Source organism: Embiotoca jacksoni, unplaced genomic scaffold (assembly GCF_022577435.1).
Source record: "Embiotoca jacksoni isolate LCO1_2020_lvr unplaced genomic scaffold, fEmbJac1.0.p SCAF_17, whole genome shotgun sequence".
NCBI classification, from domain to species: domain Eukaryota; kingdom Metazoa; phylum Chordata; class Actinopteri; family Embiotocidae; genus Embiotoca; species Embiotoca jacksoni.
In genome coordinates, this window is record NW_027185307.1 from 11,928,229 (window position 1) to 11,951,437 (window position 23,209).

General features: G+C 39.5%; 1 protein-coding gene across 1 annotated transcript in view; it reads left to right on the forward strand.

Moving 5' to 3' along the window:
• The window catches only part of jph1a (junctophilin 1a), a 31,007-nt gene extending 13,636 nt beyond the window's left edge, over window positions 1-17,371 (forward strand). The window contains exons 4-7 of the mRNA XM_069151651.1: window positions 7,476-7,594; window positions 14,871-15,601; window positions 16,813-16,909; window positions 17,068-17,371. Of these exons, the coding sequence (XP_069007752.1) occupies window positions 7,476-7,594; window positions 14,871-15,601; window positions 16,813-16,893 (931 nt within the window). The 3' untranslated portion in view covers window positions 16,894-16,909; window positions 17,068-17,371. The remainder of the gene's footprint in view (window positions 1-7,475; window positions 7,595-14,870; window positions 15,602-16,812; window positions 16,910-17,067) is intronic.
• Window positions 17,372-23,209: the final 5,838 nt, after the last annotated feature.

Sequence of the window (23,209 nt, forward strand, 5' to 3'; positions counted from 1 at the left end):
GACCAAAAGCTTTTGCATGTGTGTGTTTGCATGTGTATAGATGTGTATATATTGTTTGCATAGTCGTGTAACCTCATGTCTTGATTTGAATCCTGGCATTATGTGTATTTGTGTCTGTAGTATGTTGTGAGCCAATACCAGTTTAAGTCATTTGAATTGTTTTTGACCTGTTAAAACAGTCAATAAGCAGAAAATGAGTTAACAACAATTTTGATTAATGATTAATCCACAATGTTGAATGAAAATACCATACCTCTCTCTTTTTAACAGCATTTAATGTGAATAAATTTGACCACACCTTATTATTATTTTTTTTAAACTGTCTTCAATACGTAACCTAAGTATATCTGCCACTACTGTCTCCCATATCATTGTTTAAAATATCTATACATACTGCAGGAACAATAGACTGTACAGTATGTGAATAAATATGTATAGTAAATAAATATGAATAGTGCATATGCATGAACTCGTGTGAATCATCATCATCACTGAGTTCCAGATAGTCTTTCCTAAAACTTTACAGAGTTAACCATCATTACATCTAAAACAGGAAATGGTTCTATTCTTACTATACTTTGTGTTTGTTTGCAAGTTTTTTTTATACCTACATAAAGTTGTATTGTCCTTCTACCCATTTATTTTGTGATGTGTGTACTTGCTGAGATTTATACTGCTAATTAATATTCATGTTTAAGAGCATATACAGTAGGTTGACTGAGTGTAGATGCCTAAACAATCACAAACAAGAAAACTGTATTGATATGTCCATCCATTCTTTTTCAGTCTGTCTCTACACGTCTGTAGTTGGAGATTTCAAAAGTTTCTAAAATGTTCTTCAGACAATAATAAACCATTAAAGGAGGCTGTGTTGGCTTGGCTGACAGGCGATTTGGCTTTAATAGCAGCTATTCCCTCATTTGTCCTAATTTTTCTGCCGAAAGTAACAGATAAAATCAAATCTAAACTTTAAGACATCCCCGCCACTGCACTGCTGATTTTCTGCCGTGAAGGGTTTAGCCACCATCGCTCCCGCCCCTTTATGTCATTAGCTGTATCAGCTGTGGCCATGTTTCACTAGCAGTGTTGACACACACAACACAGAGCTGAGGTCTGAATCCCTGCCACTGCCCTTCACCAAAACCAGAGGGATCATCTCAGGAAGGGATTCTGTGTCACTCTCTCAACACACCCAAGGACTCATATCAGCACTCAGAGTGTAACAGACCTTCAACCTAACAGAGCTCTAAACATGTACCGCAAAAAAACACTCGCTCTTACATGGCTTTTTTTGTAGGTCAGTCCATACACATATGCACAGTATTGTGAGAAACATGCAGAATACATATTTACACGCTACAATCCTGACACGGTCACATACCTGTGAGTTACATGTGTTTTTTTGGATGACATCCTAGGGAGGTCTCAGTGGAGGGATCGGTGCAGATCTCCTGAGTAGAGAACACCAGTGGGAGATTAGGTCTGTTTGTAATCCAGGGCCAAAAATGTCAGCAGAGTTTGGGGATTTTTTTTTTTTTTTCCTGTTTAATCAAAACTGATTCTACTCATTCCTGTTCCCAGAAGTCTGTGTTTGGTAACAGTCTTCCAATCTGTCTCTACCTGCCATGCAGTTCAGCCTCTGCATGATGAGTAAAAATAATAAATGGAATAGCTGAGAGAAAATAAAACAGATGCCCAAGTCAGACTGGGATAGATCCAAAATTACTGCTAAGCATGAAATTATATTATATTTAGTTTTCATAAATTTGAAGCTTAATCCATACTGTATGTTTATTGTATTAATCACAGGAATACATAAAATACAATTTTAAGTAATATTCAGTAATCAATCACACAAAATATAAATATTTCCTGCTGCCAGTTTATATTATATCCAAATAAAAATAAAAAACAGGTTTAACCATAAAAATGAATGACAAAGTTTCACTGAAACTAATGAGTGAGAAAAAAACACATTGAACGAACAACAGCATCAGTGTAGTTTAACTTTTTGTGAAAGTTATACTGATTTGCTTCCTTGAGTTGTAGTGATCTTCTCATTAAACATAACTAAATACACTTAAGATAACTTTGTCATACAGTACCATGTATTCATTTCAGCTGATAGTTTTCATCCTGGGATTCTGCAGATACGATTCGTGCATCTGCTCCTTTTCTCTCATGTCCTTTTCTTCTTCAATCTGACAGATCTATTCATTACGCAGTCATCCCCACCTCCTGCTCATTGTCACCCTTGCAAATGTTTTTTCATATTGTCGGGCCATTTTTCCATTTATTCAAGTGACGCTGTCCTGTCATTGTGTTTTTATGTTGCTACTGTGCTTTGTGAGTTTGCATACTCTGGCATGTAACGATGAATAAACCTTTCAATCTTTTGGTGAAATATGAAGAAAAACACTCAAAATTATTTTCCAGGAAGTGTAATATTTTGCTGAGGTAGTTATGAGACAGGATGAAATTCATTAATCAAAGAAAGTGATTTCACGTATGTATGTTTTTACTCTTTACTGAGTAGAGTAGCGTAATCAGAAAGTGGCTGAACACAGTGCTGCCAAACCACCAGAATGTCCTGAGCAATAAAATGCCTCAAGTACAATAGTATGTTTGACGTGACCATGCACTAATATTCCCATTATACAGCACCACAGCTCTCTCTTCTGCATTAAAGTTATCTTATCTCTTAATAACAGCCACTCCCCCTCTCCGTCTTGAAACCTAATTTGCTATAACTATTGTCCCCCACCGCTGCAGCCCCTGGTAATGCGAGGCCAGACTTCAGCCCACGAATAATTCTGAATAATTTCAGAGTCGGTTTTAGCTAACCACTAATGGTGTTAGTCACGCTTGAGTAATCCTGAATTAGCACCAGGCGGGAATTCAATAGCAGGCCTGCGTAGACATATGTGCAGGGCAAGCTAAGTGCTAATTTGTGCAGACTGTCTGTGCTGCTGCTTTGGACATGGGGATTGTTTTGGCAAGATATAGGACAGCTTTTTCTGTTAATGTATAATATCCTTTCGTGCACTTGGCGCAGGAGCATCATTTGACAAATGCAATATGACATTTGCTGTATAGTAGTAGTTTTCTCTTTTAAAGAGTAATGGATTTTAAAAGAAGACGATGTTTGCCAAGGACAAGGTCAAGACTCATCTTCTGTCTTATTATATACTGTACCAGTCAGCATTCCAGTTTCCAAGCTTGGACTGAGGGGGAAGGGGAATGGGAATGGGTTAGTGTGATGAGGAGCAGAAAGATGAGGAAAAGAGGATGGGTGTATCTATTGGAAGAAGCAAAGAGGGGGTGGAGGGGACGAGCAGGGTTCAGAACTGTGTCAGCATATGTGAGAGAGATTCCTCAAATAGGTCATAGCCTGGGGAGTGATGGACGCTACGCTCTAAGGAACGCACACACACACAGAACACAAAATCACATACACATAATACAGATACACACATACTGTATTCATGAGAAGGAGACCGAGGTATGACAATCCTTGATGCGCGATGCACCGTGTCACATGGGAACTGTGGTTTGAAATGTAACCCTACAGTAAAATTAGAGATGCAGAGATGCATACCTCAGCAGTTCTAAATACCCAAGAGTTTTTAGAGGGGCTATCTCTCTCTCTCTCTGACTGTGGTCCCTCTCTTTTCCTGCTGTCTTTCCGAACCCTTTCCCTTCTTTTCCTCCCAATCATCCCTCGCCTCGAACACACACAGATACACATTCCATAGAGAGAAAGAGCATCAGCCACACTCACTGCCAAACTGACTCAACACTTTTCACACAATTCATTTGTCACCGTAATGAAACAGCCATGGATCGCACCGGGCCTTCATCCATATCATCTCTCAAATGGAGCTTCAGTCCAAAAAGAGTTGCTTCAAAAGTTTTTGCCCATCTCGGCGTAATCCAAAAAAAAAATGTCTAAACTGTTGTGTGTGTCTCTGTGTGTTTGAGTGATTGTTTGCATTTGTGCCAGCATGTTCAAATACCGTGATTTGCTTGGACCATTCTCCTGAGGGGAGCGCCAGCAGAGCCCAAAGCTAGACGTGAACAGGTGTTGTTTTATATTCAGAGGCAGATTGTCTTCAAGTAAGGAGGCTGCAGACTGTCTGACAAGTTACAGAACCTCAAACTTTTTCAAAGGTCAGTCGTGAGTTTGTATTTTTTTTACTCATATTTTTGCCTTGAATCTGTGATCAGCAAGACGACTTTCTCTTGATAATATTTTTGTTTTGATGACTACTTTGGCTCTTTGTCTGAGGGACATAAAACTATTAGATCAGTTATTTCCAAACTGTGTTTGGTGGTACACAAGAGCTTTGCTGAAAGGACTAAAGACTGCACCCCAACTACACCAAGTGCAAAAAAAACTGTAATTTAATTTTATAGCAGACAACAACAGTTATTTTATATAGACATCACATTACAATGATGTGAAAACGTGTTGTTAATTACTTAAAAATGTTAGGAATAAAATGTGCCTTTGCTCAGCCTCATAGGGTGACGTCATGTCACATCTGACAGCATAACGCTAATGTTAGCTTGATGTAGTCAAAATGATGGCTAAAAGGGCCAAGTGACAACGCTGGTACTCAAATGCCAGACAAATCTTTTAATGCCGAAAAAAAAGTCAAAGTCAAACGTTGAGCTGCAGAGTGTTGTCATTTCTAGCCAAAGATGTACTGTAAATGTACTGATTTTGTAACATAAGCCTCTATTTAGTCTTTCTAGGGCTATTGCATGGTTAAATCAGGGAATTTTTATATATTTTTTTACTTTATTTAATTTTGGTTTGGTTTGACACATAGTTGTGCATTGCCTGAAAAGTTTGGGAACTTCTGTGTTAGAGGATAGGGTCAGATCCATAGAGAATAATGATCTGTCCTATGAAGCCTTATGTCATCTTTCATCCCATTATTTTGGTTTTATGGCTGCAACTGTAACTTTCACAACTCCCATCAGCATCACTTTTTGACACATCAGGGAACTAATTAACTGAAGAGCCAGATATTTCTCTCACTAGCAAAATGAAGAGTAAACGGTGGAAATTTGTCACGTGGACACAAACAGGGCGGCAAATGAATGCTAATTCTTTTTCATCTGTATTCTTAATGTCAACTTGTTGAAGTGCTAATATCTTAATGTTGTGGTTACAGCTTGATGCACTGCACCAAAAGGGACATAAAAAGCTACAGGTCTCTCAGTCTGTGCACTACGGAAAGTGACAATAGCAAGTTTAATCATGTTATTAATGTATTATGTATATTTAGCCATTGCAGGAAGAAAACCAACCATTGCTTTTGTCTCTTCCTTCCACGTAGCCATGTTTTCTCACCTCCCATTTCTCTTGTCCCAGTGCTCGATCACACCTCTACTCCCATCATTCTCTGCCTGTCACCTCCCACCACCAGACATCCTGTCTGGGAACAGTCTGCATCACTTCCTCTGTCTGCCCGTGACTTTATGCCAACTCTGCTGTTAAGATCCTTAGGATATGCCAGGGGCATGCTGTATACATCCATGACGCATTCATGCCTCTTTTCACTTGGCAGCACATTTCACACATTTCAGAAATAGAAGCCTGCATGTCCTTCTGGTAGCATGTGTGGCAATTGGATGGCTGTATGTCTGTGATGTGATGAAACTGGAATGCTTTAATGTCAGTTTCTAACTGTGAAGTTCTTTTAAGTAAGACCATGAAGTTATGCAGTTCCTGTTTTTAGCCACACCCGTGAAATTCCTGCATCTTAGCAAGAAGCAAAGCATTGTGTGTTATCCTGTGGTCAGATATTCTTAAATTTAAATTTTTATCTGCAGCTGTTCAGTGATTTTCTGCCTCTAAACAGGGTCTCAGTGTGTCCTTTGTCTGTGGGCAACTTATTTCTGGGTCCATCATGGCTCCTCATGCATTTTAATATCAAACTGTCCCGATAGTCAAAAACAGGACAGCTCAAGAGTCCAAGGACAGAGAAGTAGTCTGAAATAGAGACATCTGTCCATTGGGGTCACTCTGACAGTAGGAGGAGGAGGAGGGATGCAGGGGCGATGAGGGCATGCGTCAATAGCCAGATGAAGGAGGATCGGAAAAAAAACAGGACCATTGATTGAAAGAGAGAAGGGATGGTGAACACAAGAGGGAGAGGAAGATGGATGAGTGGGGTTAAGCAGGGCAGCAGTCACAGCTGTCAATACTTACAGTGATACTTGAACTGCCCATCTGGATCCCTTCATTCCTTGTTGCACTGTTATGTATTGTTCGAGCATTTGCTGTCATTGTCTGTTCATACACAAGTGACTAATCCACTGGCTTTAACTGATGTTTTATGTATTGTTGTTTAAATTGGTCTTTTTTGAAAGGACTCTGGTGGGAGCAGAAGGATATGTCATCCCTCTGCACGACACAGATGTCCTCTGCAGCCCTGTTTTTTTTAGTATTTGTGTGTTTGCATGTGCACAAGCATGTGCACATGTGCAATATCTCTCGGTGGAGTTTTCAAAGGATTTGTTAAGCAGGTCACCCCTGGCCTCTCTCTGTCTCACCATGGTGCGCTCCCGTAATACCTCTAATGCTAAGCTCACATTGATCCCAAAACATATTACTCTTCTGCCTTTTGATTTTTCAGCATTGCTATGGTACAGGAGAGATACAAGACTCTCTTGTGTTTTGTAACAGATGAACAGCTGTAGACTATACTGGTTTGTAGGCACCACTCTGCATCTGTATTACTGCAGGAGGTGCCTCGTGCTGTTTGTCTTGTTTCATTTTGTTTTGGGCTCACTTTTAGTTCATAAAAGTACTGAAAACTGCTTCCAAACAGAGTGATAGGATAGGATAGGATAGGATAGGATATCATATCATATCATATCATATCATATCATATCATATCATATCATATCATATCATATCATATCATATCATATCATATCATATCATATCATATCATATCATATATCATATAACACCCTAAGTGTGTTTGCATGTGTGTTCTTTGTGTGTGTGTGCACCTTTTGGGCAGCACTCCCAGGTGATCCAGTAGCACTGCAGTGCTCCAGACTGGATTAAGGTCTTGCTTGGATGTGGCTCTGCTCCATTTGGAAAATCAGGATTTGGATTTGAGATAGTGGCACAAGGGGAGGTTACGTTATCCCCCAAGAGGGACAGGCTGTGTGATACAGCTCAACGATGAGCGAAGAAAGAGAGAGGGATGGAAAAGGAGCAACAAAAATAGATAATACAGGGAGGCCACTGTGTCATGATGATGGAAAAGTCATGGATAGATGTCATGTCATGGAGGACATGGCAGGGACATGGAGGTATTAGGGGAAAATTGTAAATTTCTGTTTGTCTATGTCTGTGTAGTTCATGTTCATGTGTGGCGAAGGCTTCAACCATACTTACTTTGTCCACAGGCTCCATTTTCTAATATTGTTTTTCTCTGTGTCTCCAGAACGGCCCATGCCAGGACAAAAAGCGAAGCTGCAGACCAGGCCGCGATTTCTGCTGTCCATGACTCTGAAATTGCCAGGGCAGTTGCTAGGGAGCTCTCACCCAACTTCCACCAACCAGGTAAGCTTAAAGAACAAGCTTTCACACACAACGCATATATATAAATCATGTTGTGGATATCACGCAGCCTTTAGTGTGTGCTAAAAATTCTGAAAATTGAAATGCTAATCTCTCTTGATACTTTACTGTCTTAACAAGAAACAAATCGACTGCAGGTGCACTGAGAGGTTGAGGAGATCAGTCGCTTTGGTGAGACACAATACTTTTCAAGTGGCTAAATTTGCTTGAGTATTTGCCTTGCTGGGCATGCAAGTGTGGTTTCAGACCAGGTTTTCAGACATTTTAGACATGACTTATCCAGAGATGAAGTTGCAGTCATTGCTAACACTGTTGCAGCAGCCGGGAGGGGAGCTTTAACAGGAGTGGCAGTCACACCTGACAGTTAGACATTTGCCAAGCTATTCCAAAATCCACCCTCACCTCCGATACTCCCCTTTAAACCACAGCATCCTCAACCAACCATTAAAAGCATTTTGGGGTATTGTGTAACTGGTAAGAGGCTGGGCGCTGTGTATGAATAATGTTGTTTGCACAGTTTTAGAGATGTTTACACTGACTGTGTCTGAGTCAGTAATGAGCTTGTTCTGGGTGCACAAAAGCGTAGGGATTGGTGTTCCAGGGCTGTAATCGAAGACTAGAGGTACTGAGGATGATTTGTAACACCACAATGGAGGGCTATGTTTGTGCTCAGACAAAGCAGAGCCTGCATGAAGCAGACTGCTGTATTCTGGATGGAAGCCTTGTCTTAATTCTCAAAGGCTCGTGGAAATACTTGCTAAAATTTGCAGCCATAAACTCTGTCCAAAAAAAGTGTGCAGTATACGTCTATTCTTTTAATGGTGATTTTGTGTGTAGAAATGTCGTACAGGACTATGACTGGTGGTTAAGAAAACTTACCAAGGTCTCCTGCTCCTAATACCAAAGAGTTCTCATCTTTCAGCTGCCTGAAGGTTTAACAGGCTCATTGACATATTATACAGCAGTTCAGAGCATAGGGTGTCGTCTCAACTCTGTTTAGTTCATTCATAAGGTAAGATGAGTTTTACAAGGCATCGCGGTACATGTGATACAACTTAAATAGTCCAGGGTGGAGGTCCTTTTTTGTTAAAAGGTTTATGTTACAGGTGGGGTCACAAGTGGAACACCAGGCCACAGAGAGAGCAGAAAAGGGTCACCTAAAATGCATTTTTAGTTTTTTTTGGTCTAAGTTTAATATGTTACATTTGGAAATAATATTCTGACAACAAAAAACCCTCAGGCAAGCCTTAATCTATTGACCAGATAAGCCAGTATTTGTTTATAAGCTCTATAAATATTCTAATAAAACAAACTCATGCAGTGAGTTTTTGAAATTGCTTTATATGTTTTTCGGACCAGCAGGATCTATTGATATTGTGGATAAAGCTACACTATTCAGAGGTGTAATGTCATACCTTTTTTTGTTTATTTTTATTTGCAGTGTAAGATATATACTGTCCTTGCCTCTTCCACTGGGTGTAATATATTTGGCCAATGAGCTAGCGACCTTGGACCCTTGCCAAAAGCCACCACAAAATAGTGGGTGACAAATAGATTGACAATGGGACCCATTCAAGCATGTCCCTTCACTCAGCCACAGAAATGGACAGCCCAGGCCAGAGACATCCTGCGGCTTATTAGTGTTGTGGAAAACGTTGGTCATGCTTGGCAGACTGGGTGATCTCCAGGTTCACAAGTCTGTGCGGAGAGTGTCCTTGCCTAATAAGTCAGATCATGAATGAGAGAGTGGCTGATGTCATAATAATGTGACATCTGAGCCGCAGCATTGAAACGTTGACTTGCGTAAGCGTGTCGTAAGCCCAGCTGAAAGCCAGACAGGCACCTGCAAAATGGCCAAACCCATTTCCTATATATGAATTAATTTCCACTTGATGGAAGACTTCGTTTTGCATTGTATAAGTCAAATTTTCTAGGTTTGTTATTGGTTCATGGTCTGTCCTTCAGCAAGTTATACTATGTTTGGGTGGAAACAGTTCTCTTTTGTTGCTAAATGACCACCAATGGTGTCGCTCTCAAAGAAAAAAAATTACCGTGTCCAATTAACACCTGTTATCAATGGATTTAGTCAGTGTAGAATCACCTCTTCTGTGATCACCGTGTCTACCCTAATGTTACTGTGGGACCAAGATGTTCCAACTGAATAAACAGTGTTAGAAGAAGTTGTATGACTTTCCCAAACTAATCTGCTTTGCTTCCTCAATGTCTACCTCCACAGTAGAAATACTCTCACTCACATCCCATCCCTCAGCTTCTAATAAATCCTCTAGGGTAACAAACAGGGGTCTAAACCCCTTGTTGTTTGTAATTGGCATTTCAGACTCATAGCAGATTATCACCAAGATTGGGAGTGTGTGCTTCAAAAGGGAAGAGATGGTCACAGGGAGTAGGACTCTGACCTTTATGATTGATTCACACACAGCACCCCGGAGGGGGGAGCAGTGAGGGTTAGCCAGGCGTGGCCTGTGGCATGACGTTAATTGGGCTATATTTGGTGCTGATGTGTGCTCACTGGGGTCTAATGGAGACATAGCTGAAATCCTTATACACTGAGAGGAGCTCTGTCCCGCACTCGCCCCCTCTCCGGGGCTGAGGCAGCGCAGCTGTCCTTTCCTTCAGCTGGTCACTGGAAGGGGAGGGGGGGCAAAGGGGGGGGGGGGCAGCAGGGATCCTGCTCCGCCCTATTTGACCCAGTCAAGGTGCACTTGGACCAAGTGGATGCATAAAAGTGGGACCTGTCAGGGCTGAAATCCAGACATGACCAGGTGCTGCTTTATATTCACAGCAGCAGGTGTGGAGTGAGTTTTAACACGGTAGTTCAAGTGAAGTTTAAAGTAATGCAAGAACTTCATATGACTTTCAAGGATACAGAATTTAAATTACTTTAAGTAACTACTTTAAGAAACCATATTTCTATATAAAAAAAAAAAACATTTTCAGATTTCAAAAGTATTTTTTATTTGTCCCACTTGTTGAAATAGTAGGTAGGACATTGCATTCATGTAATGATATATTACTATGTCGGCTCTTCATTATAGAAGCAAAAGATCCTAGTTGTAAAAAGTCAGCTCAAAAAGTCTCTAATGTTTGTTGCAGTTTCCCCATCCAGATTGGAGTCTTTTCATGAATCGTATAGTGTCTATCAATCACATGTCAGTGCATTTGAGCATGAGGCCTTCCCGGTTCTTTTTTTTGCATGTAACCACTTGCAAACAAAGTACCGAAAAACAGTGATTACATTCTACCAGTTGCACTAGAAAACAATTACATGTGTGTGTACATATTGTTACAGTAGTGAACATTTTCTGGCCAAACAATAACAGCTCCCCCTGCCCATCTGCCAGTGTGAGTAGGAGGGAGAAAGAAAAAAAATCTAAAAAGCAACAAATTGAGTCTTAAATATAACAGAACATGCGGAGACCGGAACCCACAGGCAAGACTAATACAAACACAGTATAATGCAGTATATCAATGTTAGAATGATAATGAAGCAAAATAATCATCAAACAAAGACCACAAAGCAGAAAAATGCAATTGCATTTCACCACCAAATGGAAAACATGCTATTATATTTGACATATTGACACAATGACACACTTAATCCGACAGTTTGCCTGTGGAAATGCATGTTTCTCTCACTGTGCATCTGACAAGGCACCAGCAAAGACCTGTCATCATTCATATCACAACAACAGCCTTGGGCCAGTGTTTGATTGGCAGCACTCGATAAAAAACAAGATTCATTGATACAAAAAGTCTATATTTCCTTCTTGGTCAAAGATACTCTTTTAACTTTACACCACCAGATTTTAAATTATTGTCACTTATCAATCTTCAGCTGAGCACTCTTAAGCACAACTGCAACAAATGTGATACTGTACTCCTTGCCCTGTACACACACACACACACACACACACACACACACACACACACACACACACACACACACACACACACACACACACACACACACAAACCTCGATGCACATACCCAGGTCTCAGTGAAGCTTCCCTCTTGTTACTGCTGATCATCTCATATTAAGGTCAGGAGGGTTTAGCATGAGTCTTAAACAGTCAATTCACTGTGTTGTATGTGGTTATATGAGTGTGTGTGTGTGTGTGTGTGTGTGTGTGTGTGTGTGTGTGTGTGTGTGTGTGTGTGTGTGTGTGCGCGCGTGCCTGCATGCAAGTGCGTGTGAGAAAGATAGAGAGAGAGCGAGAGAGAGAGCGTGTGTTTTGCTAAGAGTGCACTGGAGCAGAAAATGTGCTGTGGATTAACATGAACAGAACTGGCAACCTGCAGCTTAAACAAAAGCTTGAATTCTAATAACGTCAAAGAGACAATGAGGATGTTAGAAGAAAAATACTTATTACTGTTGAGCTTTTCTTGAAACAACTGGAGAGGCTTAGGTTAGGCACACATCTTAAATATGATAAATAATGTTCTAAATGCTTAAACGAACATCGTTATGTGTGTTTGTTTTGAGTATTTCTGTCTCGGTCATGACTAATACCATGGCCTATTTTAATGACCCTCTTTAGACGGCTGCTAACTCAGCCCAGTTGATCAATGTTTAGATGAAAGAAACACCACAGCCATTTGGGTAATTGAGTCCCAGTACATGTTCCAGCTGACCTGGCAGGATTCCTTGGTAGAGCACATCTAATAAATCTTCTCTCACTTATCAAGAGGGTCTACTCTTTCTCAAGTATCAACAAAACAACTGCATAATTAGAATTTTAATGTTTCTTGTCTTTTCCATTGAAACACAAAAAAAAACAATTTCATGTTCAGCCTATTTGGGAACTTGACCTGGCTGCAGAAGTCGTTTTTCCGGACTGCTAATGTGGCAGTCCGACATGAGTGTGACACTGGGGGTCATTTGAGGAGCATTCAGAAAACGCCTGGAACCCTTTGCAGGAATCCGTCCCCAAACAGATTGAAATTGCTCCTGCCCACCCACGAAGCCCCAACTCTTACTGAGCTATGGTGTGAAATTAAGCTCACCAGATATATTAAGCCCCACAGATGTTTGAATGTCCTCCTGTCTCTTTGTAGTGGGTCTTATTGGTTGTGGCAGTTATGAAACAAACTAGGAATGCCATGGCGCTGAAAAATACTTTGGGCTTATGAGTACTGAGGCCCAAAAGATTCCGCAATAAGGCAATTTACGCTGATGTGGGATTGGATGCACTTGTTCCCTTTTGGAGTTGATTGTTGCATAATTGTTCCTAGAAGTGCTGAGTCTCAAATTTAAGCCAGTATTAATTATATTCCATTGAATTATATTGTGCAAACAAATAGGTGACATGCATGTAAGAGACATCCCAAAAATCCTTAGAATTAACCTTGAAGATAAACCCGTTTTCCAAACCAATCAGAGAGTCAATACTGAACAAACCACTATTAAAAGCATTAGCATAACTTTATACAGACTGAGTATAGTATCAGGAGTAGGTGAATAGGGGTTAAAAAGAAATTACAAAAGAATAAGCTCAACAGTTTTTCTAATCTTTTTACAGAGTTTCTACATTTCTATATATTTTTATTTCAAATTATATATACAGGATGCAGAGGATCCTTTTCTACTCATACCATCTGATGTGCTTCAAACAAAGCACCATTGTCCCTGTCTTAGTCACTCTGACACCATCTAATTTAGGCAAAGAGAAAAAAACAGGCAAACAAAGAGCCTGATGTCTCCAATAAATATTAATTTAGTACAGAACAAAGGGACAGATAAAGTGTCACTTTTATCGCATGCAAAATGGCCTTCATGTTCAGATTCAGGCTTTGTTGACCAAGCATTAGAGGAAAATTCAAACATTACATGGTTTAAAGAGACGTTTTCATTCAGTCTAGAAGCAGCAATATCATTATACCGTGTGTGTCCACTAACCCAGGACCTTTGTTCATAAACTCTTACTGAAGAAAAATGTAGCTTCCTCACATAAAAATATCATTGCTGCACCGTAGGGTTGAGTCTCATTATCTATACAGACGTGATGGTTGGATGTAAAGAACCGATGTGGCAAGGGTCTTTCCAGGAAAACAACTTACTGATAAAAGAGAATGACTGATGATAAGGAGGAGCCTGCAGGGGAGGCTTCCTTTGTGAAGTAGTGTTTGTGACCCTGCATTAATCAGTCCAATTTTTCTCCCTCCTTTCCAGTCTTTGCAGAATGATTGCATATATAATGTTAATTCATGAATATTTTATTTGAAATTTTAACTATGCTTAAGGCAGATCTGATCTAAATCTGGATCACATTCTTGTCAAGCAGAATGGACAGAAAATTCAATCTACTAATCTGGGGTTTTGGACAGTGGCTGGATCAGAAATTTCAGAACAGCATTTGGCAAAAGTTCATGGTTTGGTAATCTGTTGAGTCATGATTGAACTATGGCTGAACCTCATCATTTCAGTGTTGTTGGGGGGGGGTGTATCTTCAAGGCTATCAGTATGCATTTTATGTATTCTCATCACATTCAGGTCATAGAGCTGAGAATTTGTCCCTCAGGAGTACTTACCATTGTTTTGAAGCTACTGCCGGAATTCTTAAAGGAATAGTTTGACATTTTGGGAAATGCACTTTTTTCACTTTTTTTGTTTGGAGTTAGATAAGCAAAGTACTGTAGATACCTTTCTCATGTCTGTGTGATATATAACGCTGTAGCCAGTTATTTTAACATAGTATAAAGGCCGGAATCAGTACAACAGCCAGCCTGGCTCAGTTTAAAATTTGTAAATTCTAGGGCATAACCTCAAAACTTTGTTTTTACATGCCAGTATACCTATGACGTGTAAATTACTGATCTTTTGAGGTGTTAGAAGGCTGATTTTGTGAGGCTACCTTTGGACAGAGCAAGGCTTGCTAATGTTTCCTGTCTTTGTGCTAAGGTAAGCTGACCTGTGGCTGGCAATAGCTTTATATTTAGTTTCATACAGATATGAAAGTAGTTTTAATCTTCTCATCTGACTGAATCTCAGCACAAAAGCTCATATGTGTTTCCTAAAATGTCGTACTGTTGCTTCAAACATTCATCTGTCCAGTCAGATAAAAAAAATAGTCCATCAGATGCACAATGAAAAATAAACCAATTCCCAAGTTGCAACTAAACCAAACTTGTAAACGTGAATTTTGTTGTTCTTTGACCTAAATGTAATAATTCATGGCAATCTATTTATATGTCAATTATCTGTCATATTTATTTGTGTCACCTCTCTCACCTCTTCAGGACCTGACTACGTAAAACAACAGTCAAAGGAGCCTGTGGAGATAAAAGAGGTCCCTGTTGAAAAGAAGGAAAGCTCCTCGAAAGATTCTCCACACTTTTACCGCAAAGGCACCACTCCTCCCCGCTCCCCTCTGACCAGTTCTGGAACCACACCTCCTCCCTCGCCTCAATCTAGCAAGAAGAAAGGTCAGCCCGCCAACAGCACCAGCCGCAAAACCAGCAAAGAAGAAAAACCTTCCCGCAAGATTAGCAAAGAAGAGAAGTCAAGTCATAAGACCAGCAAAGATGAACGGTCTAGTAGGAAGCTGAGTAAAGAAGAAAGGCTACCAGTTGTTGATGGCCCCAAAGGTTCTCATGCGCATGTCGAGGCTCCACCTAAACCCACGAAAGTTCAGCAGCCTCCCCCAGCACCTGCTCCTCCCCCACAGCCTCCTGCAGTTCCAGTCAACGGCCAACTCCACAGTGAGTACCACAGTTACTACGTCAAGGCCCCAACAAAGGGCCCTCCACCCCCAGACCCTGAGGAGGATCTAGAGGAAGAGGATAGTGCCCTGGCCCTGGCACGTATGCCCCCACATCCCGCTAAGTCCTTTACCCCAACTTCTAAGCCGGCCTCCATACGGGAGAGCAAGAGCGACCCGAAACTCAGGAAGCAGGATTCCCTAAAGCCAAAGAGCCTCGCAGACACAAAGAAAGCTAGCATGGAGATTGCAGAAAGCACAGAAGAAACAGTAAGTATCAGTGATAGGACAGCAAAGGAGTGTTTTAAATGAACAGTTGGACTTTTTGGGAAATACTCTTACTCTTACTTGCTTTCCTGCTAAGTATGTCTGAAAGGTAATCGTCTCACACAGTCAGACCATTCTCCACCACACTGGGCTGGAGCTGGACAATGATCTGGCTGCACTCATGTCATTCTGGTGTAGGAGGAAAACACACTGCCTTGTATTAATTTAAACTAATCACAATGGTCTTGGGCATCACTAAGCCCAGGATGCAGCAACGGTTCCCGCTAAGCACCATCTTGGGGACTTGTTTTGGTCGAACATTTGTTTGTGGGGAGACAAGCCCTTAGCCTGGATGCGCTCGCTCATTGCTTACAGTTTTACTTTGCATGATACATGTAGTCTGAAAACCTTGTTTATTTGAAGGTTTATTCAGGGCGGATCAATCAGTGACCAGCGCGATGATGTTGAAGTCCAGTGTTTTTTTTTCAAAATGTACATTCCAATGATGGCAGTGGTGCTACATGAAGCAACACAAACAGTTGTAGCACCTCAACATGTTTTAGCATGTAGGTTGCTGTTCTTGCTTTCTTCCATTGCAATGGGGATTTTAAAAATGGTAACACAGATCGCAGAAGGAGAGGAGAATGTCTGAAATATGAATTAAATATGAAAAATTAACTAAAATTGTCAACCATTTGCAGGTTCATACCAGCAGTCTACATCCAGTGAGTCAGTCTAGTATGATAAAAAAAAAAAAACAAAGCTCTATTGATGAGCTGATTATCTCAACTTAGCACAAAGACTGGACACAGATAAACATGTTGTACCTCATTAGTTTAACCCATATCAAATTTGTTGTTTGTGTGGCAGCTGGTCCCAGTTACTGGTGCAAAATAACATGTTAGCTTTAGCTTTGAATTTTGTCACCCTGGGACAGAGCCAAGCAAGCTGTTTACCCTTGTTTTCTGTCTTTGTGCTATGCTAAGCTAACCAGCTGCTTGCTATAGCTTCATATTTACTGTGCATGACAAACATACTGTAAGAGTGGTATCAATCTTCTCAAGTAACTCTTAATAAGTTCCCAGATGTATTTAAATGTTTTTTAGGATAACATTGACTCATGATGGACAATAGCAGTACAGATCATTTGCTGCATTTGCTATTTGATTGTTATGTGATATCTGATCTTTATTATACTGTTATTTTTTTTGCAGGGTCCTAACTCAATCCTTGTTGCTATGGTAATGCTGTTGAATATTGGCCTTGCAATTATATTTGTCCATTTTCTGACATGATGACGCTGTTTCTCAGGTAAGTTTTTTTTTTTTTTTATTTACTCTTCAATAAAAATCAGTGATCAGCACATGTATTCATGTATTTCTGTAAATTTCGTATGTGTCTGGTGTGCCACAATGTGTATCTGAAATGTTACAAGGGCCCAATTAAATCCAAACTGTTTTATGTTGCAGTGAAACCATGGCAACCGGTACAGTTGCATTGCCGGCCTTGAAAAATGAAAATGGCGCCAGTGAGACACGGGGGCGGCCGTAGATGTTAAAGAATCAGCATGACACCGAAGAGAATCGGGAGAAAGGCATCACTTCCACCAACTTGTCACTGGCCATCTTTAGGGCCAGTCCTGTGAATTAGCACTCCTTTTGCTTCTCTAAAAGCTGATATGATATGATATGTCGTGTCTAGTGAGATAAAAAAAAAAAAGGAAAAAGTTTTAAAAATGCAACCAAACATACACAGTCTGAAAAAAAAAAAGAAGTTATTGAAACCCACACGTGTGCTGATCCGAGCCCAGGTCTCTGTAGCCCACTTCCACTGCCTTGGCAGAGATAGCGGTGGGCTGACGGACCTTGCTGGAAGAGTGTGGAGATGCACTTTTAGATGACGGGAGCAAACAGCTGCCTTTCTATTTTGCCATCTGACGTTTTGATGGGGAGATGTGAGCCTAGCCCGGAGTGGGAAGGGGGAGGACAGTCGCAGTGGGAGCATGCTCGGGTGTTCAGAGCATTTTTCTGGGGTTCACACCACTCTTGCAAGAGGAAACTGAGCACGGCCATTGCCAGCAGTCAGTGCTAGCACGGTCACTAGCCAGTCTTACTCTGTTAACCCAAACATCACTGCAGCTTTCTCAAGCTCCAACCATTGTAATCGAGGTTACACTGCTTTGAAACACTCCCCGTGCATGGTACAGTTTTAACATTTTGTTTTTGTTTGTTTTTTTGTTCTAAAGTAGAGTTTGTTCATTGTTGTTCTCTGAATGTTGGTTACCTGCAGTCATATGCTTGTAGAAATCTCTTCTCAGAATGAGTAAATAATTTTTTTTTTCCCTTTTTATTTGAATTTTACTCATTTCTAACAGTCTAGCTGTAATTTGACATTACACATCCATGTTACAAGTGCAATATGTTGATTTTTATTTCAAAATCTTATAATATATTTTGCCAAAAAGGGGGGGTTGTACCATTATTAAAATCCTATTATCCTGTTTTTTCCAGATGCTCATAATTTTAATAGGTTTGGAGAGAAGGCGTTCATTGACAGCAGGCATTGTGATCAGGAAAAGTGGTTCATACTTTAAAAGCCAGGTAGCTCCGTGAGAGTGAAGTAACAAATGTCTTATGTTATTTATGAAATCAGAAGAAAAATTATTTCATTGTACATGCCTAGACCATTTTGCTTGAATTTCTTCACTCTGTTTTTTGCTTTCATTGTTTCACTATACCACTAAGATGCAAAAACGCAGTTCACACAGCTGCTTGTGTAGGCCCAGCAGTGCTTACATGCTTATGAGTCTGGATCCAGACAGTCTTGTGGACAGTGGAAGTTTATTCAGGTTGAGGCCATGGGGAATGTGGCTCCAGGGAGAAAGAGAGATGCCTTTAAAAGTCTTTAACAGTACTACTGTTTACCTCAGAAAAGATGAGGAGTGGGAGGGTGGGGGGGAGGGTGGGGAGTGAGACGCCATCCTTGTCTTAACTTTGTTGTGTGGGGGATACTCTGATACTCTGACTGTTGTCACCACCTGAACCATGCTTTTAACTTGCCTCATCGTAGCTGCTTGTAGTCTTTGTTGCAGGTATGGCATGAGTTTCTTTGATTTTCAAAGTGGTTATTTATATGGTGAACATTTACTGTCACCACTACCAAGATTGATTATTTATTCATTGTACAACTGATGTGTTTGTGAACATTGGTCATCATGAAAAGGGCTTTGATATGTCTAGATTTTCTTTGCTGCAATTCTGTTTTTAAGGTCAACTTGACTATTATTGTCTATTATAAAAAGAGCAGCACGTTACACTTGGAGAACTCTTCACCCAGTTTGATGTTTCCAAACTGTCCGCATAACTACTGGAAAACTAACTACTGAAATTTATTCAAAACATGGTGTAGACTGGAGTTTTGGAGGGTTTAATTGAACAGCCTGTTTGTGGGATATTTTTTGAAATGCAACATTGCATGTTGGAGACATTTATATATAGATTATTATATACTATTTGTAAGGATTTTTACAGAGCACAATCCAGAATCTGGTATGAGTTGGTATTTTTCTAACAATTTGCACACCTGTATTTTGACAATGAATATAACTTGTTTGTAATTGGTAATGTGATGCGCATATGATCATGTTTGACAGTGGAAAAAAAATACTTTATTTCTAATTGGTTGTACTGTATGTACCATTTGGGGATGTGAAAGGCAGATGTACTTGTTTGAGTATTTTAGGAAATAACAAGGAACTGTGGGAGACTTTTGATATCTCAAGGTTCATGTTACCCCACTGATTTGTGCAAAGTCTTTGGAGATGAAGCTATGTGTATAACAATAAAGATGTTATGCCTTATTAAACAACATTAAGCTTTCTTCTGGTATTTTAATACTCTTTCACCAACATGCACAGCAAATTCACATCTTTGGAATAAACTCTCTCTTAGTTCAAATCAACTCCTTTTGCTTGTGCAGGTGAGACCATCGAATACACTCTCAAGCAGAGTGAAAGTAACTCTTGGAGTTGTTTTTTCACACTTTTCAGAACCTGAACTCTTTGGGAGTTAAAACTCAACTCCCATGAAGAGTCAATTTTGCTTTCACCTTGAGTTGTTTGAATGTGCACTCTTTCACAGTGTTAACAGTCAACACTTAAAAGTGTGTATTGTATGACATCCATGGAATTAAAATCTCATCACACTATAAAGGTTTTAGGTAAGACTGACAACAAGATAACAACAAATTTGTCACAAATGTGTTGTGACAAGATCCAAACCAACTAATGTATAAGTGCCAGTGATTGGTTTATATGTTACGTTCCTCTCTTGTACACTTATGGTTTTGAATGATAGCCCCATTTTATTTATCATTATGTCTTCATTGAAATACCCCCCCCCCCCCAAAAAAAAAAAAAAAAATATATATATATATATATATTACCCCACCAAAGAGCAACACTGAACACAAGATGTGGTCTAACTTAGAAAATAAACTCCCAAAATGAAACTCTTTGTTTAACTCCAGGATATTTCACTCCAGAAATTTGCTGTGTGTATAGTTTCATATGATTTTTTTTTTTTTTTGCCATTTTACAAATCAGGATTGCAGAGTCAACATTAACAATACGTAATAAAACAATATAATTAATATTACATGGTACCGTATAGACAAGCACAATTTTCAAAAAACTCTCAGTCACTGAACATTTAAAGGCACAAAATCTACACACTGATTTGAGTTAATGGATGAATCTCCAAACAACGGTGGCCTCGTGTTGACCTTCTCATAATGAGATCCAGGGGGAAAAGACCAGGCATGATATCAAAGTATCTTAGTTGGGGTCTCACATTAGCGGTGCAAGTGCAGGCAGGTGCCCCAGTTTGTCTCAGGTCAGTTCGTACTCTTTCCACTGCTGATCAGCCTCGGATTAGTGTAGAGTTACACCAGCAGCGGCACCTGCCTGGAATCAGCAAAGCCATGTCATGCACTTGTTGTGCCCTCTGCCCTGACTCCAGGAGGATCTGCAAAACCCGCAGTACATTTTCTCATCTTACAAAGTTTCATGGTGGAAATATTGGTTTTCTAAAAAAATACCATCAGCGAATCACAGACTTTCTAAATCACAGATCAGACTGTTTGTCACGTAGAGGAATACTGTGGAGAGTGTGTAATCCTGGCTTTAAAACCCCTATGTGAAGCTGAACTTGTCAGTGATCGTATAGAATATCTCTGTTACTATTCTAATATGGCACAGAAAGCTAGACAAGGTTTGGTTGCGCAAGCCGTCTTGGACAAATATAAACCAAAACCTTATAAGTGTGTCCCACCTTCTTAGAGGCCATTTAACAAATTCCAGTGACAGCTATCATTTTTGACCAGTGTGGAGATTCCACAGTAATCTTGTTTATATTCAGCTATAGCGAATCTAACAGGGGAAAGACTGCATACAAATTCACCACAGGAAGACTGTGGTGAATTTGTATTTGTATGCTTTGTATTCAGCAAAGCAGATCCTGCATGTATTTGATATATATTTAATTTAGTATTCATTCGACCTTAATCTAGTAAAAAAAACTTCCCCCTTGCCATCTGATGAAATTCCCATCTACTTCACACTGTTTCTCCATCTTCCACAGCCATCTTCAAATGCCATTTTTCCAGGAGAGAAAAGTCTGATTTAGAGCAACATCAAGGAGGACCACAGGTGTAGACAAGAAAAATATTGATAAAATTTATGAAATACTTTTTAATGAATTAATTGATCCATTAATAAAGAAACTAACATTTATTTTTTGTAATAGTATTTAATTTGTGTATTTTTTGTTCTCTTTATGTACTAATATCAGTAATTTGGTTTCTTAATTTATGAATTAATGTATTCATTCATAAAATCTTGTATTAATCAATACCTGATTTAATATAATTCCCATGACATCTGTGGCCACCTTTACAATCACCAACATTCCAAATGGTGCTTCTATAAGTACTGCTAATAAATAATAACAATAATTGAATTATAATACAACACTATTATAAACCATTTATTGCTTATGTACTACTTATAAATGTTTATTGTGGTCAGTTTAATAGAAATCGTAATAAAGTGGCAAATCATGTAAATAAGCTGCTGACTGTTTTTGATTAAAAATAAATTAATTCAGTTTCACGCACAATATTTTTAACTTCTGTGAAGATTGACTCGGACACGTCTCTTAAGACTGGTTCATGCTCACTAAGATGAAAGCAAGAGTTTCTCATGTATATATTTAACTTCCCTCTCTGAGACCAAGCCTCCACCTTCTGAATAAAATGCAACTTGGTTGTGCTTCTAAAATTGGATTCAGGCCTGTAAGCAGTGAGGGGATATCAGTGGCCAGAGTTTTTCAAAAGTGTTGCTAAGACATCAGTATTAAGCAGATCCCCTTTCCATGCCTTGCATAGTTAGCCTAGCTTAGCATCACTTCATCTGTTATATTTACACAAACAGAACCTCCGCTATAAAACTACAAATGTGTCACTCTGTCATCCAAAGTAAACTATTATCTGTCTCTTATTATTTCAACTCGCAGTTCTTTCCTTTATTGCCTAATTTGTGTGCGCTCATGACATTTTTGAACACCAAAACATCAACACATTTCAAAGACATACCAAGTGGTGTTTATTTAGTGACATATGAGATCTGGTGAAGGTTTTATCACATGGGTCTGTGGGGTGAGTCATTACAGTTCAAACCACCAAGGCCTCAGCATAATGTATTAGCCTCAAGCTATTGACAGTAAATGGTTGTCACATCTACTTATCTGTCTGTTAAAGCTTTCATTGTAAGTGGAGTAGACGCAGTAAACAAACATTATGTTTTTGAGAACAGCATGGACTATTCAGATGATTTGAAGTATTTCAAATTATTATTATTAGTATTTTTCCCGTGCAATATGTTCTTTTTTTAGGCCCATCATGAGCAAATTGCTTTGTCTTACCATCAGCAAAAGTTGGTTGTTTTGAATCATTGCTGCATTGGAGGGTGCACTGTTAATAACTGGAACATTATAAATATTGCTGCACTGACTCGCAGTGGAATAACACAATACATTGTGTTATTCCACTACTATCACTGTTAAGTTGAAATTTTCATAATCATTTCCATAAAATTCTTAAAATTCAGCCCCTATTTCTCTGTGGCACATTTGTTTGATGTACAGTTCTGCTACCTGTCCATTTATTCATCTAAGAAACACATAAAGAGACACTGTAATGGGGACATGAGGGACAGAAAAGCAATCAGGATGAACACACATTTTTGTAAGTCACCATAGTATGAGCACATTTGTAATGCCAATGTAAAAAAACCCTCACCTTTAGACCTGAATAAGAGCTGATCCACTCCAGCATGCATGAGATTAAAATCATATCGAATACATTATCTCCATAACTATACTGTTTCTTGTATTTAGATTTTTTTTTTTTTTTTTAAATAATTATGCTTTTTCAATCATATTAAACAGGATTACTGTGCCTTCATTTTATGATACAGTACTGCTTGTGACATGTCATGGGCTGCTGATGCTTCTCCACAGCAATGGATCACAAGATGAAAGACCAGCATGAGAA